We start from the raw sequence: 18,543 nt of genomic DNA, 5'->3' as shown, positions 1-18,543 counted from the left end.
AACCCACCACTGTTCCTCCAGAGCCTGGCACCAAGGGTACTCATAAATAGTCCCTGAGTAAGTGAATAAATGAATGAGGGAGTGAATGAAGCATGTGTCACAAGACGGGATGTGGAAAAATGGAAAGGGCACTAGATGGGGTGGGAGACGGAGGTTCTCGTCCTAATCCTGCCACTAAACAGCTGTGTGATTTTGGGCATCTTTTCCCATCTCACGGCCTCCTTTTCTTCATCTGCAAAATTAAAAATTTTGTGTAGATGATTTCTGAAAACCCTGCTTCTGACTGTTGGCAATACCAAGCTGTGGTTTACTTATACTTATCTATAATATTTAAGCTTTGCGCTAAGCTCTTTCTATATATTACTACTTATCTACCCAATAAGTCTGTGAAGAACATATTGTCCTCATTATAAAGATGAGAAAAATTGAGGATAAGAGAGATTAAAGATTTGCCTTGTCATAGATAGTAGGTGGCAGATTCAGGATTAGAATCCAGGTTGGTCAACAAAAGCAAGTACGTCTGAATGTGTCTCAAGATGAAAGAAGCCTTCTCTTTAGAGGGACTGCTGTTTGCTCTTCTAAACTAGGCCTCCGAGGGAGATTTCCCTGGCGGTCCAGTGGTTAAGACTCTGCACTTCCACTGCACGGGGCACGGATTTGATCCCTGGTCAGGGAACCAAGATCCCACATGCTGCGTGGTGCGGCCAAAAAATATATAAATAAATAAATAAGAAGGATAAACTAGGCTTCACATAGTGAAGGTCTCTCTGAAGTGGCAGGGGGCTGCCTGCAGAATGCTGGCTGGGGGTACAGGCCACCCTTTGCGTGTGCCTGACCCCCACCAGTTCAGCCAACAGTTATGAGCCAGGTGCTGCAGCAGGGGGAGGGGTAGACACAGATCGTGGTGTCTGGGCAGACGTGTCAGGTGGGTTTGGAGCTCTAAGAGTGCCTCTGAGACAAGGTGTGCTGAGTGGGGTCCATGGACCACTGCATCAGAATGGCCTGGGTTCTCATTACAAATAGGCCCATATCCCATCTCAAACTACGAATCAGAATAACAAGGGAGAGGCTGCTTAATCTGAATTTTTACCAAACTCCCCAGTGATCTGAGTTACTGTCCTAAGAAGTCCCAGGGTGTAGGGATTTGAATGCCGGATAAGAGATTTTTAATTAATGCTGTAGGCAATGGGAAGCCATTGAAGTTTTGTAAAGCTGAAAAGTGACACGATTAGGATATTGCTCAAAGAAAATTACTCTAGCAAGCAGTCTTCAGTGTGGATTGAAGTGAGGAGAGACTGGAGGGCAGAATAACCAGCAGGCTATGGCAATAGTCCAGATGGAGCAGAAAGACGGGGGGGAGGGAGGACACTGCCCATGGCAAGAGGCAAAAACAGAAAAGATGTTGCAAATGTAGACTCTCTAGGCCTTGGCAACTGATTAGCAGGGGTACAGTTAAAGATGTCTGCCAGACTGTGAGCTTGGTGACTAGACAAAGAATGGTAATGCTATTGAGAGAGAGAAAGAAATCAGAAGTAGAGAAGAAGGGAGAAAAGTATCTTGATTCCTACATGTTGAGATAAAAACACCAGAAAAAATATTTCAAAAATGTCCAGTTCTCAACTGAAAAAGAAAAAGTAGTTGGGAGTTCAGCAGGAAAGTTAGGGTTAGAGATGATGCTTTGACATTTGCTCTATATCGGGAGATGCTAATTCAAATACCTCCAGGATCAAGGCAGGTTATACAAATGAGGATTAAGTATAATAATAATAACAAATCCCAGCATCCAGCCATGGTAAATGATAACCACCACTTGGTCTCAGCAGGGATGCAATAAAGAGTTGGTGGGGACCGGGGTTAACTGAAGGACACACTTCCTGTCTTAAGTAACAGTCATTGCTAAATAAGAACGTGGAACCAGTGTAAACAGAGATTCTGATTTTTAAAGAGAAATTATAATTCTAGGGTTTTATTTTGATATGACACTTCCTAATCATTAAATGCTGACAACTAATTTTTTAAATGCTTAAACACTATAGAGACCAAACACTATATATCTGTGACTGAGTCAGCTCTGCCTCACAGGCTTCCAACTTGTGACTTCTGAGCTACACGGACCGTATTTGGGAGAGAGAGTTGAGCACACTGAGAGGAAATCCAGAGACTGTGTGCTGTGGAGAACCGTGACCCACCCAGGCTCCCAAGTTTGCCTATGGGTGAGCCCAGTAAAGCTTAGAGAGGCCCTGATTTTTTTAGTCACCAGGTGTCTGATGGCCTCCCAGGTTGGTGGTAGCAGGTGGAGCCTGCATCTGCCATGGCTATTTCTATTCATCACCTGGAAACTGTGTGGGCAACGGCTGAGGTTCTGATACTTTGCAGGTTAGATGCTGCTTGGGGCCAGCAGACTTCACTCCACCACCCTCTGTGGCTATTTTCATCCTTCACTATAAAGATGCCCTGTACCTCAGTGTCTGAGTCCTGACTGGAGCAGACATCTTGTTTAGCACATCCTAGTTGCTCACTTTCCTATAAGGAAGTTCTTCTATTGCTTAATTTAGGTGCTTTTTATACAATGGAATCTTCTTTTTGCATCTATCTTCAGAGCAAGTGGAGAAATGGGTTACTTTTTAGCTTTCTGACTCTTCTCCAGCCCTCAATGCATTCTTAGAAATGGTCCTTAAGGACTTGAAAATTGTTGTGACCTGGGAATTAGAAAGCCCTTTTCATATTTATATTCTACCAAGGCTTCCTTCAGTCCAGATTGGTAGTTTTCCACTTTACCCTAATCATCTTCACATTATCTGTTTCTGTCCCTGTTCTCAGTTCACTTTGGGGTGGGGGGAGGGATTTAAAGACAGAAACTTAAAAATAGCTAACATCCTCACTTTCTTAGTCTTTGTTAACAGGTTCTAGGGACAATGTCATCTTTTTTTGTCCTCGATTCCTGTTCCTGATTCTAAAGAGTAACCCCCAGACTGGCTGGCCTAGAGCTGATCTTGAAGGGTACAACTTTGTGAGAAGGTGATAGGGAACTCAAAAAGATGTTCTGGACATTACCCAATGATGCTTGCAAAGAATTATGAATATATTTAGTGGTATTTCCACTCTGATTAGAAAGTGAAGAAGAGGCATCTGTTCTCCCTGGGTGATGTTTCTTATCAGCTCTGGGCAGCAGAGCAAGGTTGTCACTGATGAGGCCTGAAAAGAGGCAAGATCAAATTAGCATCTATACCAGCCACACTCAGACATGCCTGCCAAAATACACACTCCACCAAAACACCCACACATCACAAAAGGATGTTCTTCAACATATACTAAGTACATGTTAACATCTGCAAACATATATCCACATTCCCTCCTATCCACAAACATCATACACATTTAAGTATGTACACTCAAATATATATATACTGCCCTCCTACCCACACTGATACACACATACACACACACATACACATGCACACTCACACACAGACCTAGTAAAACTACACACTGCACAGTGTAGGAGTGAGCTGATGTCATCTTCCTAGAATATTGCAGCCCAGACTCTGCTGGCAGATCATCTTTATTCAACCTCAGGTTTCAACATGTGGTCAGGAAACTGGGAGGTAGCCTTGACAACCAAGCCAAGACCCTGCAGGCCCAGCAGGATGCTGAGCAAGACAGTCGCATACAATGTTCTGGTTGCTCCTGACTGGGGAGTAGAGAGCAAGGCATGTGTGATGACTCCACAGACAAGGCCAGGGCTGAGACCTGAGGAGAGGGACCCAGTTCTGGTGGGGATTTGGTCTGAAGAGGGCAGTTTGGGATGTTGTGGGTCACTCTAGAGGGACCACACAGGTAGGCTGTGCAAGTGGGTGAGATGGGCATCCAGGACCAAGGGAGCCAGTGGGTAGGGGTTACATGGTACAGAAGAAGTTTCTGATCCAGTTGAGGCATAAACTGGCATCCACACCCACCTCCACCACTACCTGCCCACTTGGCAGTAGGTAGAGCCACAGGTCAGCACAGTGTTAGGACATTTAATGTTCAAAATTGAACTCAAGGCCCTTCGGGGGAGGGGAAGACATGAGTGAGGAGGAAGAGGAGCAGGAAGAAGAGGAGAAGAGGGAGGGAGGGACACACTGTCCTTATCCTGATGCTTGAACTATGCCTTGGCTATACCAAGGAAACGGAGGTGGCAGGCAACAGAAGAAGAAGTGAAATCTGGACTTTAGAGCTTCTAAGAACAATGGTCTTAGCAGTTTAAGGGCAGTTTCAGCAAATTCCAAAAGTAGTTTGGATTATTATAATGTATTGGGTTGGCCAAAAAGTTTGTTCTGGTTTTTCCATAAGATGGTACAGAAAAACCCGAATGAACTTTTTGGCCAACCCAATATTTGGCCTTAAAAGAAACTGAGAATCTAAATCCTGAGTTGGGTACAACTACACTGTAGAGTAACTTGGAAACTTTGAATGTTGGATACATTAAACTCCCTCTCCCTAGGCTTGTGTGTAGAAAGAAGAGAGGATGAGAAAGTAGGTGAAGTGCTTTCTGGTTCTTATTATCACTGCCCTCTACAAAGTTCAGGAACTAACCACCAGTGATGAGACTAAGACACTTCCTAGGTAATGGGGGAATGTGGGGGATAAGACCTTGCTACTGTCCCAAAATGAAGACTGTTTCCCTCCAGTTCATTGCATCATCATCTAGAACAGCTCTGTGGGATGAGGTGGGACCAGCAGCCACTGTAATAGCACAGGGACTCCACGGTCTAATGAAAAGGGCATATTTGAAGTCAGCAGATCTGGTGCCAGTCCTGGCTCTATTAAGAACTAGCTGTGTGACCTGGCGAGTGATACGAGAACCTACATAACGACAGAGTTCTATTTCCTAAGGCAAAAAACAGGTGATGATCTGTCACAAGACTTTTTTTCCATCAATTATGGACTAAAGCAAGGCCCAGAACACCAGACCCCTGTCAACAGCATACCCAGGAAGATGTTAAATATTTTCAGATTTTGGTGCTAAACCACCCTGAACACCTGCCTATACCTTGACCTGTTTCCCTGGCCTCCTTGGTGGTTGACCTTGGTCAGTTCTGGTCTTGCTGACACCTGATCTTTTTGTTTGATGCACTCTAGGTTATCTTGTCCTAGCCCTGTTTCCAGTAACAATTGTTTCCCCCTCAATGAGCAGAGGTCTCATCTGGCCTGATCCAGCTTCAGGGAGGAGCCAGTGAAGAAGCCATCTAAGAGATGTGTTCAATGCCAAAATACTAGAATTCCAGGGCATTTTAATGAGCTATATGAAGCAATGGAGCAGAATATTTGAAACCTGAACTGTCCTGGAAATGCAGGACATATGAGCATAGTAACCTGTTTTCAAGCAGTCTGCAAACAAGATGTCAACCTCTAAAAAGATCACTAAGAATATCAAACAACAGATTATAAATGCCAAATGAATGGTATGGATAATATTAATTCTGTAGTGAGAGAATGGTCAGCACAGGTTTTCAAGGTGGAGGACCAAGCTTAAGCGTTCAGGAGTGTGAGGGATTGGGAAAGATGGAAAGGAGGCAGTGAGGTATCCAAGAGATAATGGCATGAGCCATGGTGCAGCAATGCCAGGCACATATAGGCATACATGGAATGGGGACCATATTACAGGGCAGGGATAGGGATCATAGGCAAATGTTGAGGGCTCTGGGATGCAGAGCTGCTCTGATGCTTAGAGAACAGTGAGGAGAGTCACCTTGGAGCACAAAGTGGCAGAAACCTAAAAAGAAAGATGGGGCCAAATTATGAAAGGTCTTAACTATTAGGCAAAGGAGTCCATACTTAATGCAGTAGACAAATGGAGGGTGTCTCAGAATGATCTGAGCAAAAGAAGAGCAAGTGAGTGCAGAACTTCAGGAAGGTAAGTCTGCTAACAGTGGGAAGGGTGATTTGGGGATTGGATTTGACAGAGTCTACTGCAACCATCTCGATATGAAGAAGTAACAGGTCTTGAGACTGGATCTAAGGAGCAAAGTACAAGGTGAAGCCAAAAGTGAGTCTGAGTTTTCTGGGTAGAGTGACTGGGAACCGATGGTATCTGATAGAAATGGAGATCAGGAAGGAAGCTGGCCTTGGAGAAGACAGTGGGCTTAGACTGACACTGATGTGGTGGCTGGACATCCAAGGGGAGAGACAGAGCAGGTAGGAGGGGCGGGATGAGAGATGTGGACAGACTATGAAGATAAGAAAGTCAGTAGTAAAAAAGTAAACATCAAAATGGACAACATGAATAGACTCTCTCTAAGGAAAGAAAGTGGAGAGAAAAGGAAGAGTGAGTGGACATAGTGAGGGAACGGGGACAGGAAGAGATCCAGGGAAGACACAGCCGGGGAAGGAGGCAGAGAAACCTGGGGTCAAGGAAAAAGAGGGGAGACTGCCTCCAGGAAAAGGTGGTCAAGGAAAATAAGAATTTACAGAGGCCACTGGGTTTGATTCATTTAACATATATGTATGAGGCACCTATGTATGCTGGACCCTGGGATATTGATTAGGAGTTATCCCCATTCAACAGACCTCTAGGAGTGCCTGTGATGCTGCCAGGTTCTGAGCCTGGTTCCCCGTGTGGAAGAGGAAGACTGAAAAGTTTTGCAACACTCCCTCCACCCCTACCCACCCAGCAGTAGGTAAGACTCGGATGGTTCTAGGCAAGAGAAAAAGCATTGCTGTAGAAGAGCATAACTTGTTGGGGAAGTTGGTGTTATTGTGGAAGTAAATAGAATACTTAGTCTCCATTTCCGGAGAGCCAAGAGGAACCCATTCCGACTAGTTAGGAGACGCGTCAAAGCTGTAAAATGGGTGAGTTCTGACAGGGTGTGGTTGAAAGTGGGGGAGTCAGAAAAGGCGACCTCCTGGGAGAGGTGGTGTCAACGAAGGCTTCTTGTTGGAGGTGTTCTTTAAACTGTCTGGAAGAATGGGAGAATAGGAGAGAGGTCAGAGAATCCCCAGCTTGAAGCGCCGCTCTCCTTTCCAGAGAGCCTTCGCGCCCCCCACCCCTTTCTCCTCCCGCCTCCCTCAGCCTGCAAGCCCAGCTAAGGTTCCCAGCACTGACGTCAGCGGGCGATGACCTCAGCGCAGAGGAGGCAGCGGAGGGTGGGGGCGGGACTGAGACCTATGGCGCGCGGGGCGGGGCGGACGCCAGGCTCCGCCCCTATCCGCTGGCTGCGGCCAATGGACTCCGCCGCCGGCTCCTCCGGCTCTCGCAACAGTATGAAAGGCGCGTAGCAGGTAAAGTCCGGGCAAAGCCCTCGCGACTGGCGAGCGAGCAGAGGCTTACGGTTCGGCACGTCCCATCAGAGAACTCTCACTGACCCCCCCGCCTCCGCCACCGCTCCCCGAGTTGCACACGACATGAGCCAGGCCAGCTGGACCGGGAAGAGAACAGACATGCTCCCGGAGATCGCCGCAGCTGTGGGTTTCCTCTCCAGCCTTCTGAGGACCCGGGACTGCGTGAACGAGCAGCGACTTCAGGTTTTCAGCGGGGCTCTCCAGGAAGCCCTGATGGGTGAGCACATTGCAGAGGGTCCTGGCGCCCGTCAAACCCTGCCACTGGGACTCGGCCCCCCACCCTGCCTGAGGCGTCTTTCCTCTCCACTTAGGGCAGGTCTCCCCACTCGAGCAGCTCCGGGACTCGGTTTCCTTCCAGCTGCCGGGGAGGCCTGCAGTCTCCTCCCCCCACCCCCACATCCCCACCTTCCGCCCATTCCTCTGGGTCCTGTCTCTCCTCCTCGGCCCTGCTCTCGGGTCTCGGTCCGCGGTTGTTCTGGTTGGGCGCTCCCCTCCAAGCTGTCGCGGGCGCAAACACTAGTCCTGAGTGCGATCCCGAGTCCCCGGCTTATGCCCCGGAAGGGGGGTACCTGCGGGTCTGAGTGCGAGCTCATCTCCCTCACTGGACTCTGAGACCCTGCAGGCAACAAAGCCCGACCGGCCGGGGGGTCCTTATGGAACAAGCAGGCGCAATTGAACCTTCTCAACAACTTGGGAGTCCCAGCCGTGGTTCTTCCGGCCGCGCGGGGCAGCGCTGAGCCTGCGTCTGCTGTTGACTCAGTCGAAGTTGGAATCCGGGCCCCCTTTGTATTTTCTCCGCCCCCCCCCCTACCCTTAGCCATCTGCCACCTATTATGGTACAGAGAGAGCCTTGTACGTAGTAACTGCGCTCTGCGGGCGTGTGTCGGGGTTGGGGGCGGTGCGACGTGAGACGGAGGAGGTTGACAAGATACAGGCAGCCGCTGGCTGGGGAGAGACCCATCTCCCAGCTGTTTCTAGCGGGTTGGCCGGCGGTCTTGGGCAGCAATAGCCATCTCTGAACGTGCCCACACAGATCCTGCCTTCTGAGGAACAACGTATGTTTCATCCAAACATCCCGGTTTTGCCTCCCTTACCCGCTGAGACAAACCTCTGACTTTTCAAGGCAGAGGGAACCACTGAGGCACAGGGTGGGAGACATGATGACTTGCTGTGGGTCCGACAATGATGGCAGCCTTCTTGGCCTTGAAACTTCAGCTCATAGGTCCCCAGAGGCCCTGCCTGGACATGCCAGCCCCAGTCACACACCTCCTCCTTAAACTGGGGATGTGCCAAAGGCAATATACTGGCTACAAAGGATTGACCCAGAGCTCTGGGACGCCCTCCCAATACACATAAACCCTTGTCCTGGAAGGAGGGGTTTTTCCAGATCCCATAATTTTTTTTCTGCTACAGTGTCGGGAGGGTTTCAGGAGGGTCCTGAAACTCATGAGAAACTATGTTGCTTACTTAAAATCCCTAGGTCCCTTCCTCTCCTATCCCATCACCCCTACCCCCCTTGTGGTAGCATCCATGGCCCAGCTGCTCTAACCAGTGCATATCCCCCTTGTCCTGTCTCCACAGAGCACTACAAACACCACTGGTTTCCTGAAAAACCATCCAAGGGTTCCGGCTACCGCTGCATCCGAATCAACCACAAAATGGACCCCATCATCAGTAAAGTGGCTAGCCAGATCGGACTCAGCCAGCCTCAGCTGCACCGGTTGCTGCCCAGTGAGCTGACCCTGTGGGTGGACCCCTACGAGGTGTCCTACCGCATTGGGGAGGACGGCTCCATCTGCGTCCTGTACGAGGAGGCCCCGGTGGCCACCTCCTATGGGCTCCTCACCTGCAAGAACCAAATGATGCTGGGCAGGAGCAGCCCCTCAAAGAACTACGTCATGGCAGTCTCCAGTTAGATCCCCCGCCGCCCCACCTGGCACTCTGCTGTACTCGTTCTGCTGTGACAACAGGCCACTGCATACCTCTACCTGGGGAACTGTATTTTAAGTGAAGAGCTATTTATATATATATATTATTTTTTTTAAGAAAAGGGGGGAAAAAACCAAAAGATTTTTTTAAGAAAAAAATCCTTAAAGGGAGCTGCTTGGAAGTGGCCTCCCCAGGTGCCTTTGGAGAGAATTGTTGTGTGCTTGAGTCTGAGAGCCAGTGTCTGGAATGGGAGAGGGGAATGGTCAGGGAGGGCATGGATCTGGCCAAGGTGAGGTGGGAGAAGCTTGGCTAGCAACCCAGGAAGATGTGAGAGGGAGCAAGCAAGGTTAGTAACTGTGAATGAGAGAGGTCAGGATCTGCCCTGGGGAGAGAAGAGAGGCTGAGTTCAAACCTCTCACCCAGGACACCTGCATCCCTGGCCCCTCTCTTAATCTTACTCAGGGGCATTCAAGCCTGGACTTAAATCATACTACATTGCCTAATCTTCTCTTTCAATTTTTGATGAGATCCTAGGCAGAGAGTGAAAAGACCTCTCCTGATTCCTTCTGTCCTGAGCAGCTTTTCTTGAAATCATGACTTGTTTCTAATTCTATTCTCAGGGGGCTGTAGATGTTGCTTCCCACCAAGAATATAAAGCTTTTTGTTTTGGGAGTCAGGGGAGTGAGGCAGGGGTTGAGGGTTATTGGAGTTGGGACAGAAGGCACTCTGCACAAAACCTTTGCCTTGCTATGAGCTGCTCTGTGTGTGAGTATGTGTGGCAAATACCTTGGGGTTGATTTGCAGTGGAATTTTGGGACCCAAAGAGTATCCACTGGGATGTTTTTTGGCCAAAACCCTTCTTTTTGTAACCAGACGGAAGTCCTCATGATGCTGCCATTATCTCTTTGAGAGGTGGCTCAAAAGCTACAGGAAACTTCAAGTCCTTGAATACTGCCTTCTTTTTAAAAGCACAACACTCCTCTCTAACTGCCCCCCCTGGGCCTCCCTGCCGCTCCTCTCCCCTTCTGGTTGGGTCATGGAGCTCCCTATTTTCTAGGACAAGAGTTCTCAGTCACTGTGCAATATGGCCTCCTGGGTCCCAGGAGGATCTGGAGGAGAATCTGGCTCTCACAACCTCCTGGTGCCCTGGTGGGCTTAAGGAACCATTTCTCCCTCTGTCCTCAGGACTATGGCTGGATGCTTAGCCTTGTAGATATTCCTTGGCTGAATGGGAGAATGCCCCAAGTTCTGCAGGACTACTTGGTATTCTTGTAGGGCTGACACTAAAAGCCAAACCTTGGGCATTGTTTTTTCTCCCTGGTGCTCAGAGCACCTGTGGGAGAGGCTACTGTCTCTCTCAGTACAATCCAAATTTGTCTATAGACTTGTGCAATATTTACTGTTACTGTTGGAGAAAAATGGAAAATTACACAGGGAAGAAATCGCCTTCCTTCAGTTTCTTTGTGACATTAGTGAGGGATCCTCAGAAGGCCTTGAGTTTCCCAAACCCGAATCACCTTAAGAAGGATGTAGCTAGAACATCTGGTCAACCTGGCTACCCTCCTGCTGTTGCCTTTAGTGAGGAAACTCTCTCCCCACTGCCAGTCCCCTTTCCTGGATTTCTTAAATACTAATTCTGACTCAAGGGTGCTAGTTACCAAACACTCCCCTACCCATTCCTGCCAGTACTGCCTCTTCAACTTTCCAGATCCCAAGCTACCTTCCCAGATCCTTTTTCCAGTCCTTATTCCTTTAAAGTTAACTTCAGGCCAGTAGACCCAAGAGCTCATTTTCTGGTCTGTGGGTTGAAACAAAGCTGTGAATCACTGCAGATTGTTGTTGCATCTTGTCTGCAAACAGGTCCCTGCCTTTTTATAAGCCGCCTCATGGTCTCATTCTTAATCTTTTCTCTCTTCTTTATCACGTTCACTTTAAAAACAACAAAACACACAGAGCTGGACTGTTGAGCAGGCCTGTCTCTCCCATTAAGTAAAAAATAAATAGTACGTTTGTAAGCTATTCTGACAGAAAAGACAAAGGTTACTAATTGTATAATAGTGTTTTTATATGGAAGAATGTACAGCTTTATGGACAAATGGACACTTTTTTTTGGTTTCTTTAATAAAAATGTAGCAGATGAAGTCGTGTGGTATAGAGAAGATAAAATTCCCACATCACTAATTTGCATTTCCTTCAAGCAAATCCTTTGTGTCTCATAGTATTTCTCTTCAGTTGGATTCAGAAGACCTATCGCATAGGTGGTAGGGACATTTCCAAGCACCCCCTCTTTCCTGGGAGATAGCTCCTTACTTCCCTTCTTTAATGCATATTCTAACTTCCCTGTGAAAATGCTAGATGGGCTAGTGTTCTAGTCTGAGCATTCCTCAGTCTAGCCAGGGCTCATTTTATGCATCCTGTTCTTGCTCTGCCTTACTCATTAGTTCATTCTGCAAGCATTTATTGTATGTGCTAGGTACTAAAATTATTAAAAATGATAAGACTAACAGCCTGCTCACAGACTGGGATGGTAAACAGAGGACACTGAACCCCTTTCCAGGTTGGGGCAGAATTTTTTGAAATTCCTGGTCAAGCTCTCTTGTCATCTTTGGGGCTCCCATTTGGCAACCACCATTCTTATTATACAAGAGCAATTGGGCCTCAGGATACAGGCACTGGAACTGAACATGTGACAGAAGGCCAGTGTTACCAGTTAGCTAAAAAGGAGCTACTTCTGACAGCAAACACCAAGAGCATAGGTTTGTTACCCATTTATAACTTTGGCTATGTAGATAGGATCTATGCAAGGACATAGAAACAGCCTTTCTCATCCCTGACTCTTGGGTTCTACCCATGAGGTTTTGAAACAGGCTTCCCCACCCCCACTTCACTTGCTAGCTCCACAGTTTGCACTAAGGTCACAAGTACATTTTTGACCTGAGCTATCTTTTTTCTTGGCTGTAAGTGGACTATACTTAAACTAAATTTTAAACATGTTGTCTCATGAGCAGTGGCACCCCCCCACACACACACACTTCATTTCATACCTCCATGACCCTCATCAACAAACATGCAGTTTGACCTAGGTGTCCTAGGTGGGAGGTAGGCCTGGGAGGCTGTGTGTGATATACTGGGAGGGTAGGTGAGCCAGGAGATGGGGGTCAGGGAAGCTAGCTTATCTGTATCACAAATAGAATTGGTTAGGGACCCACTTGTGTTAAGGAGTTGTTTAAAAGAATGGTCCCATTTTCATGTCTAGCTTCTAACACAAATGTCCTAGGTACTCATTTGTTAAGGACCTACCTAGGTTCTTAATCAATGAGGTTAGGGTCGAATTTTTGCCCATCCTGGTGTACTCTTCTCTTATTCAGTACAAAATCAGCATCTATCTTCTTGTTTGCTAACAGGCTTCTCTCATGAAGGATATTTTATTGTTTAGTCGAAGGCCTGAAATTCAGGGAGGGTTGTCTGGAGGCTAAGGGGACACCATCACCCACCTCTGTTTCCAAGCCATGTAAACCACAGAATGGCAGATTGATCTTGAGATTGCTCATGGCTCTAGGTAGAACTAATAGTCCCTCAATTTAAATAAGAGGGTTCTGTGATCAAGCAGTTTGTTATTTACTTTAGATCTGACCAATGTCAATAGGAGTGGAGAGTACCCCTTAGCCAGGTGAGGGAACAGGGGCTGTAGATGGGAATTGCTTGAGGAATTGCAGTTGGTGGCTTTTATGTGTTCAGGGACCGGGCGTTGGTTGGTCCATTCTGCTCCCAGCTTCCCCACTTGGTAAACAGTGCCAGCCTGGAAGACCTGTGCTTGGTCAGCTGTTTCTGGATGATAAGCACCACCCCAAAGAGTGTAGACAAGGCCCTGGGAGCTGCAGATTAAGAGCCCATCCTGGCTCCTGATAAGGAGGTTTGGGTGGGGAAGTCCTTGATGCTGCAACAAACGAGCCCCAGGGGGAAGAAACCCACTTCTGTGAGGCTGACATCTGCTCCTCGAGTAGCCTGTGGTCCGGAAAGATAGTGAGGACTCCTGGCTTCCGGGCCAGTGCTGGCACCCGGCCCAACAAAGAGTGGTCCAATAGAAAGAGTTCTGGGCTGGGTGGGGGTGGGGGTTAGAATCTATGGGCTGTGGTCCAGGTTCTTCTTCCTAACTAGCTATGTGAGTTCGTATAAACCCCTAAAGTTTCCTGTCTCAGAAATTAGGGGGTGGATTAGATGAACTCTGTTCCTTTCTTCGGCTTGTGTTTCTAAATCATCTCCATTATCCTAGCAATTACTGGAGGGCAAATTAGCACAATTATTATCATATTTTCAATTAGTTGAACTAAAAGTTCATTTGGGCTGGGAAGTGAAGTCAGTAATAATCTTCCTTGTTTGGATCAGACTCCTGCCTGATAAGGTTTCAATTTCCAGGTCTAGTGAGACAGTGCTGCAAAGAGGTCAGGAGCTCAGGCTCTGGTGTCAGTCTGCCTGGAGGTCTAATCTCAGCTCTACCACCTACCTACTGGCTGTGAAACCTGGGGCAGATTACTTCACCAGGCCTCCATTTCCCCATTTGTAAAATGGGATTAAGAATAGAACCTATCTCAAAATGGTATGAGGATTAAATGAGATCCATATTCTACTTAGAATAGTGCTTTGCACATTTAAGTACTAAATAAATGAGAATTGTAGTTTTAAGTAGAAATTAACCTCATCTCTTCATGGGCTCTGAACTTGCCCTGAGATGGATAAGGACACTCTGACATTCTGATAACTGGAAGGAAACCATTATTAAATTAAAGTTCCTACTAGGGCCTCCAAGAGCAGCTACAGTTAACACCAAGAAGCCTCTATAAGTACCTGATAAATGAATGAATGAACTGATGTCTGACCTTTGTCATTCTTGCTGAAATGGACAGTGTCCTTTCCAGACATCTGATTTCATTGACCACTGAGCAGTTTTGACCTGTTGGCTTCATGTTCTGCTTGTGGAGATTAACCAAACCGGCTACGTGCTCATTCACACACCAAGTGGGTGGGGAAAGGGATTTTCCAGTAACAACTTTGCTTACCTCCATCCTGCCCATCTGTGGAATCACACCCATCTGCTCTCCCTTCCCAGAAGAGAGAGAAATGGGGAGGTTGAGAAGGGGAAGGGTGATGAGTTCTGGAGAGTTCTGGCCTTCTCTCTGCACCATTTCTTTGCAGAGCTGGCCAAAAAGAAAAACAAAAAACAAAAAACCATTTGAACTTAGTCTAAAAGGCTACCAGGGCCCTGGATAACAATGATCTTATACAAACAAGTGTACCCCAGATGTGCAGCCAGTCCTTTCCCTTGGATTGAGAGAAGCCTGGTTCTGTGAGTTCCCACCAGCTCCAAGACATTTTGTTCCCAGCTGAAGCCTGGCTCTTCCACTCCCCACCCTCATTGCCATAAACAAGGGCGGCCTTAATTCAACCCTGGTTCAGTAAACCTGACAGGCTGCCCAGAGCACATCAGGTAAGAGGAGGTTATAGCTGGGCAGGTTGGACCAAGGGCTACTTTATATACCAGCAGGGAGGGCCCCTTTAAAATTTGGTGGGTAGCAAGGGTGAGGGTAAGGCCAGACAGTCAATGGATGAGGATAGCTGGACAGAGGCCACAGTGAACTTGGAGAGCCAGCTCAAGCCTTGTCAGAAAAAGACCCCACTCGTTAGCTCTATACCAGATATTGTAATTTTTCAAGAGAAACCTGAAATGTAGACTTCTATTTGACATCTCCCTAAATTCTAATGATGGCAACTAATTTTTTTAAAGTGTTAAGCTATTTTTTTTAAGTGCATATCAGCCTAGGCTGCCAGTTTGTGACCTATAATGCCCCTAGGAGTGGGGATGTAGAAGTTTCTGACCCCATCCTCCATACTAACAGTGAGGCTCTGCATTGAGGACATCAGTGGCTGGCTGTCACCATGGCCATGATCTTTAAGAAGGAACATCCCTAATAGAACCAAGGGCACACCCGGGGCCTCTTCCCCCTCCAAGGACTGGACTAGAAGCAGCTCTCCCTTCCCTCAACTGGTGTCCATTAACCTGTGCCTGGGACTGTGGCCTCTGGACCTTTACTCAGGGATGCTCTGCCCCTCTCCTACTCACCCACTTGATCTGGTTAACTCTTGCCTCTCAAGATTTAGACCATCTCTTCCAGGCAACTTTTCTGTGACATTTCCCCTTCCCAGTCTGGGACATGTGTTCCCATGTTAGTTCTTTCCTCTGCCCTAGTCCTTATAACCCTGAGTTTACAGCTAGAATGTAGGCCAGGGACCTTATCTGAGTAGTGTTTGGTGCTTAGTGGGTGTTAGTGAATATTGGTTGAATGAATGAATGTCAAAGTGGCCAAGAGTAGAGGCTAGTGGATGAAAGAGATTTAGATCAGAGATGGGAGGAAAAACTCAAGTCCATTCAGGGTCGGCCACGATGGGTCCCAGCTCAAAATACCAACCTGTGATTGCACCTTCTTAAAAAAAAAAACCAATCCTTTGACTCTAGCAGGCTCTTAGGTCTTTAAGCACCTGCCATTGAAATGTAAATGTCACTTAAAGAGGGGTGTACACACTTTAAGTCATAATATGGGAGAGCCTTAGTTAACAATTAACTCCCTAAATGGGTTTACCCAGAAGGTAATCACCTGGAGAAGAAAAGCCTGGGCTGCCATCAGGAAGGAATTCCAAGGTGGCAGGAGAGAGAATAGACTCCACAGCTCCTGAACACTGATGCTGTCTACAGAAATTCTCTTCCCAATGTCTGCTTGTGAAGCCAGCTGTGGGGTGGTGGAAATAACTCTAGGTTTAGGAGTTGGGAAATAGGGGCCCTAGCTTCAGGTCTGAAAATAACTAGTAATAGATGTCTTTGACAATTTAGACTGGTCACTTTCGCCTTCTGAGTCTTGGTTTTCTCATCCGTAAAATGAGTCACTTATGCTAAATCACCTCTCACCATTCCATTTCCATTTCCAGATGGAACAGGAAAATCTCTGATTCTTCTGTCCCATTTAGGCCAGCACAGAGTCCTAGTCGGGCTCCTGTCACACTTGAAATAAAACAACAGCCTTCTACCTGCTCTACTACCTGGCCTGGCCAACAGCCCGGGGCAAGTGCAAACTATTTTCGTCGTGCCATTCCCTTCCTGCTGCCTTTCTTTGTCATTCTGAATCCCTAAGATGGGAATATAAGGCTCTCCCAGTCTTTCCAACCTCAAATACTCTGTGGAATGGCCTATCTGCACCAGGACCCCTCACCTTGTCAATTCTTACCTGCTCACCTTTCCTTGCCGCCATGTCCACATTTGCAAGTTTCTCTACTCTGACAATTATCACGGCCCAAAACTGCTTGTAAAAGACTTTGACACACTTTCTTCTAGGATATGAGCACTTACCATGTGCTGAGCACCCACAATTGCCAGATACTCTGCCTGGTGCCTTACACACAGAATGTTTCTTGTAATGTCCACAGCACACTGTGAAATATTGTTACCTCAAGTTCACAGATGAAGAAAGCAAAGCACCAGTAACTAGAGGGGGAGGTAGTGGAAACAAGTTTAAAATTTATGTGATTCTTGGGACTTCCCTGGTGGTCCAGTGGTTGAGAATCCATCTTGCAATGCAGGGGACACTGGTTCGATCCCTGGTCAGGGAACTAAGATCCCATGTGCCACGGGGCAACTAAGCCCATGAGCTGCAACTACTGCGCTCTGGAGTCTGCATGCCACAGCTAGAGAGAAGCCCGTGTGCCGCAATGAAGAACCCACGCGCTACAACGAAAGATCCCTTGTGCTGCAAGTAAGACCTGACGCAGCCAATAAATAAAGCTTTAAAAAAAAAAAAACCAAAAAAACCTATGTGACTCTCTAGAGTTTTTTCCTTCACCTGTTGCCTCTTCAGGATACTTTTCCTGAATAATCCTGCTAGTCCTCTTTAAAAACATTCTTACCTCAGGGCTTTTCAATATTTGTACATATGGTTTAAAACTGCTTGCACTTTTATAACACATTTCTTACTCCAGAGCCTCTTAATGATATATATACATGTCATTTATTACTGTTTACACTTTCATAACAAAGAGTCAGCACATCTTCATGTTTTGCTTTTGGTTGAGGTCTGGTGGCTTTGCAAGCTTGCATCCCCTCTCCAACTGTTACTGTATACACCTCCATAGGAGGAACCATTGTGTTCTATTTCTTTTTATACCCCCATGTGCCATCCACAACTTGGCATGAGACAGTACACTGGCAGTTGAATGAAAGGATGTGCCCACAGGTGACTGTGGGGTAAGTGCCCTCTTCTCACTGCCCTCTTCTAATCCTCCTTCCCATTCAGGACCTAGAAAGGAAATTGCCCACTTTGGGAGTTTCCTAAGAGGGGGTGAGGGAGCCCTGTGAGCTGAGTCCCCCTGCAGATATCACAGTTCCCAGCACATGGTCTACACACCAGCAAATTTGTTCTTAGGTGGATGCTGATGGTAGGACTTCACTTGATCTTTTCAGTTAAATCTGTTCCACACAACTGGAACCACAACAACTTGAAATAATAAGCAATAAGTAGGCACATATGGATGCAGATCTAGATAAATAAGTTTGGAAATAAATGGAGACTTACTGTTGGAAAAATGCTTTCACATAACATAGACTGATGCATCATTTAAGGATTCTGTCTTCACGCTTATACCATGGGTTTAAATTTACATGGTCTGAAGAGGATTAAACTTTCTGGCTGAGAGTGAGGAGGCCACGGAAGGAAGGAGAGGGGCAGAGGCACAAGCCCTCTCAGGAGTCTTTCCTTTATGAGTATTCTTGTCCTGGCTCTAGGAAAGCTGGTGCTGGAGGGGGATGATCCCTTTCCTCTGTGTGTGTGTGGTTGGGTGGTGGGGGAGTGACAGTGCATTGGAGCAACTCAGCTGTTAGTCGGCCGCTGGTGGGTACCAGAGAAGTGCAATTAAGCAGCCGAGCCCCTCCCCCAGCTCCTCACTGGCCTAACTAATCCTGAAAGCCCTTTCTTCTCCTGGGCAGAGCATCCCCTTGCCAGTTGCCCATTCCTCCAGGTGTTTCCTGTAGCTCTTTGTTTGCTGGTTGGGTGGCTGAGGGCAGCGAGAGGGAGTCTGTTTTGGCTTCCTGTTAACCAATGGCAGCCAGTGTGGGGGTAGGTCTGGAGCTCCTGTATCTGGGGAGAACTGACCACAAACAGCAGCTGCCTCCTGATACCTGCCTTTCTGAGAGTGTATAAACAGTACTGGGCCCAAAGAGGAAGAAGGCTTTCTCAGCAGAGCAGGGCAGGGGCT

General features: G+C 47.2%; 1 protein-coding gene across 1 annotated transcript; it reads left to right on the top strand.

Moving 5' to 3' along the window:
- Positions 1-7,242: 7,242 nt before the first annotated feature.
- BTG2 (BTG anti-proliferation factor 2) lies at positions 7,243-11,390 on the top strand. Its single transcript, XM_082397039.1, has 2 exons — positions 7,243-7,537; positions 8,902-11,390. Exons 1-2 carry the CDS (start codon positions 7,384-7,386, stop codon positions 9,234-9,236), a joined length of 489 nt encoding a protein of 162 aa, XP_082253165.1. The 5' UTR covers positions 7,243-7,383; the 3' UTR covers positions 9,237-11,390.
- Positions 11,391-18,543: the final 7,153 nt, after the last annotated feature.

This window comes from Balaenoptera borealis (genome assembly GCF_965194805.1).
Source record: "Balaenoptera borealis genome assembly, chromosome: 1".
NCBI lineage: Eukaryota > Metazoa > Chordata > Mammalia > Artiodactyla > Balaenopteridae > Balaenoptera > Balaenoptera borealis.
Note: the sequence above shows the minus strand (reverse complement) of the source record. Positions and strands in the feature narration are given on the sequence as shown.

Excerpts from the sequence above, each read along its gene's own strand:
- BTG2 (XM_082397039.1), top strand. The coding sequence starts at position 7,384 with ATGAGCCAGGCCAGCTGGACCGGGAAGAGAACAGACATGCTCCCGGAG. Across the intron at positions 7,538-8,901 it reads TCTCCAGGAAGCCCTGATGG|AGCACTACAAACACCACTGG; the intron begins GTGAGCACATTG and ends CTGTCTCCACAG.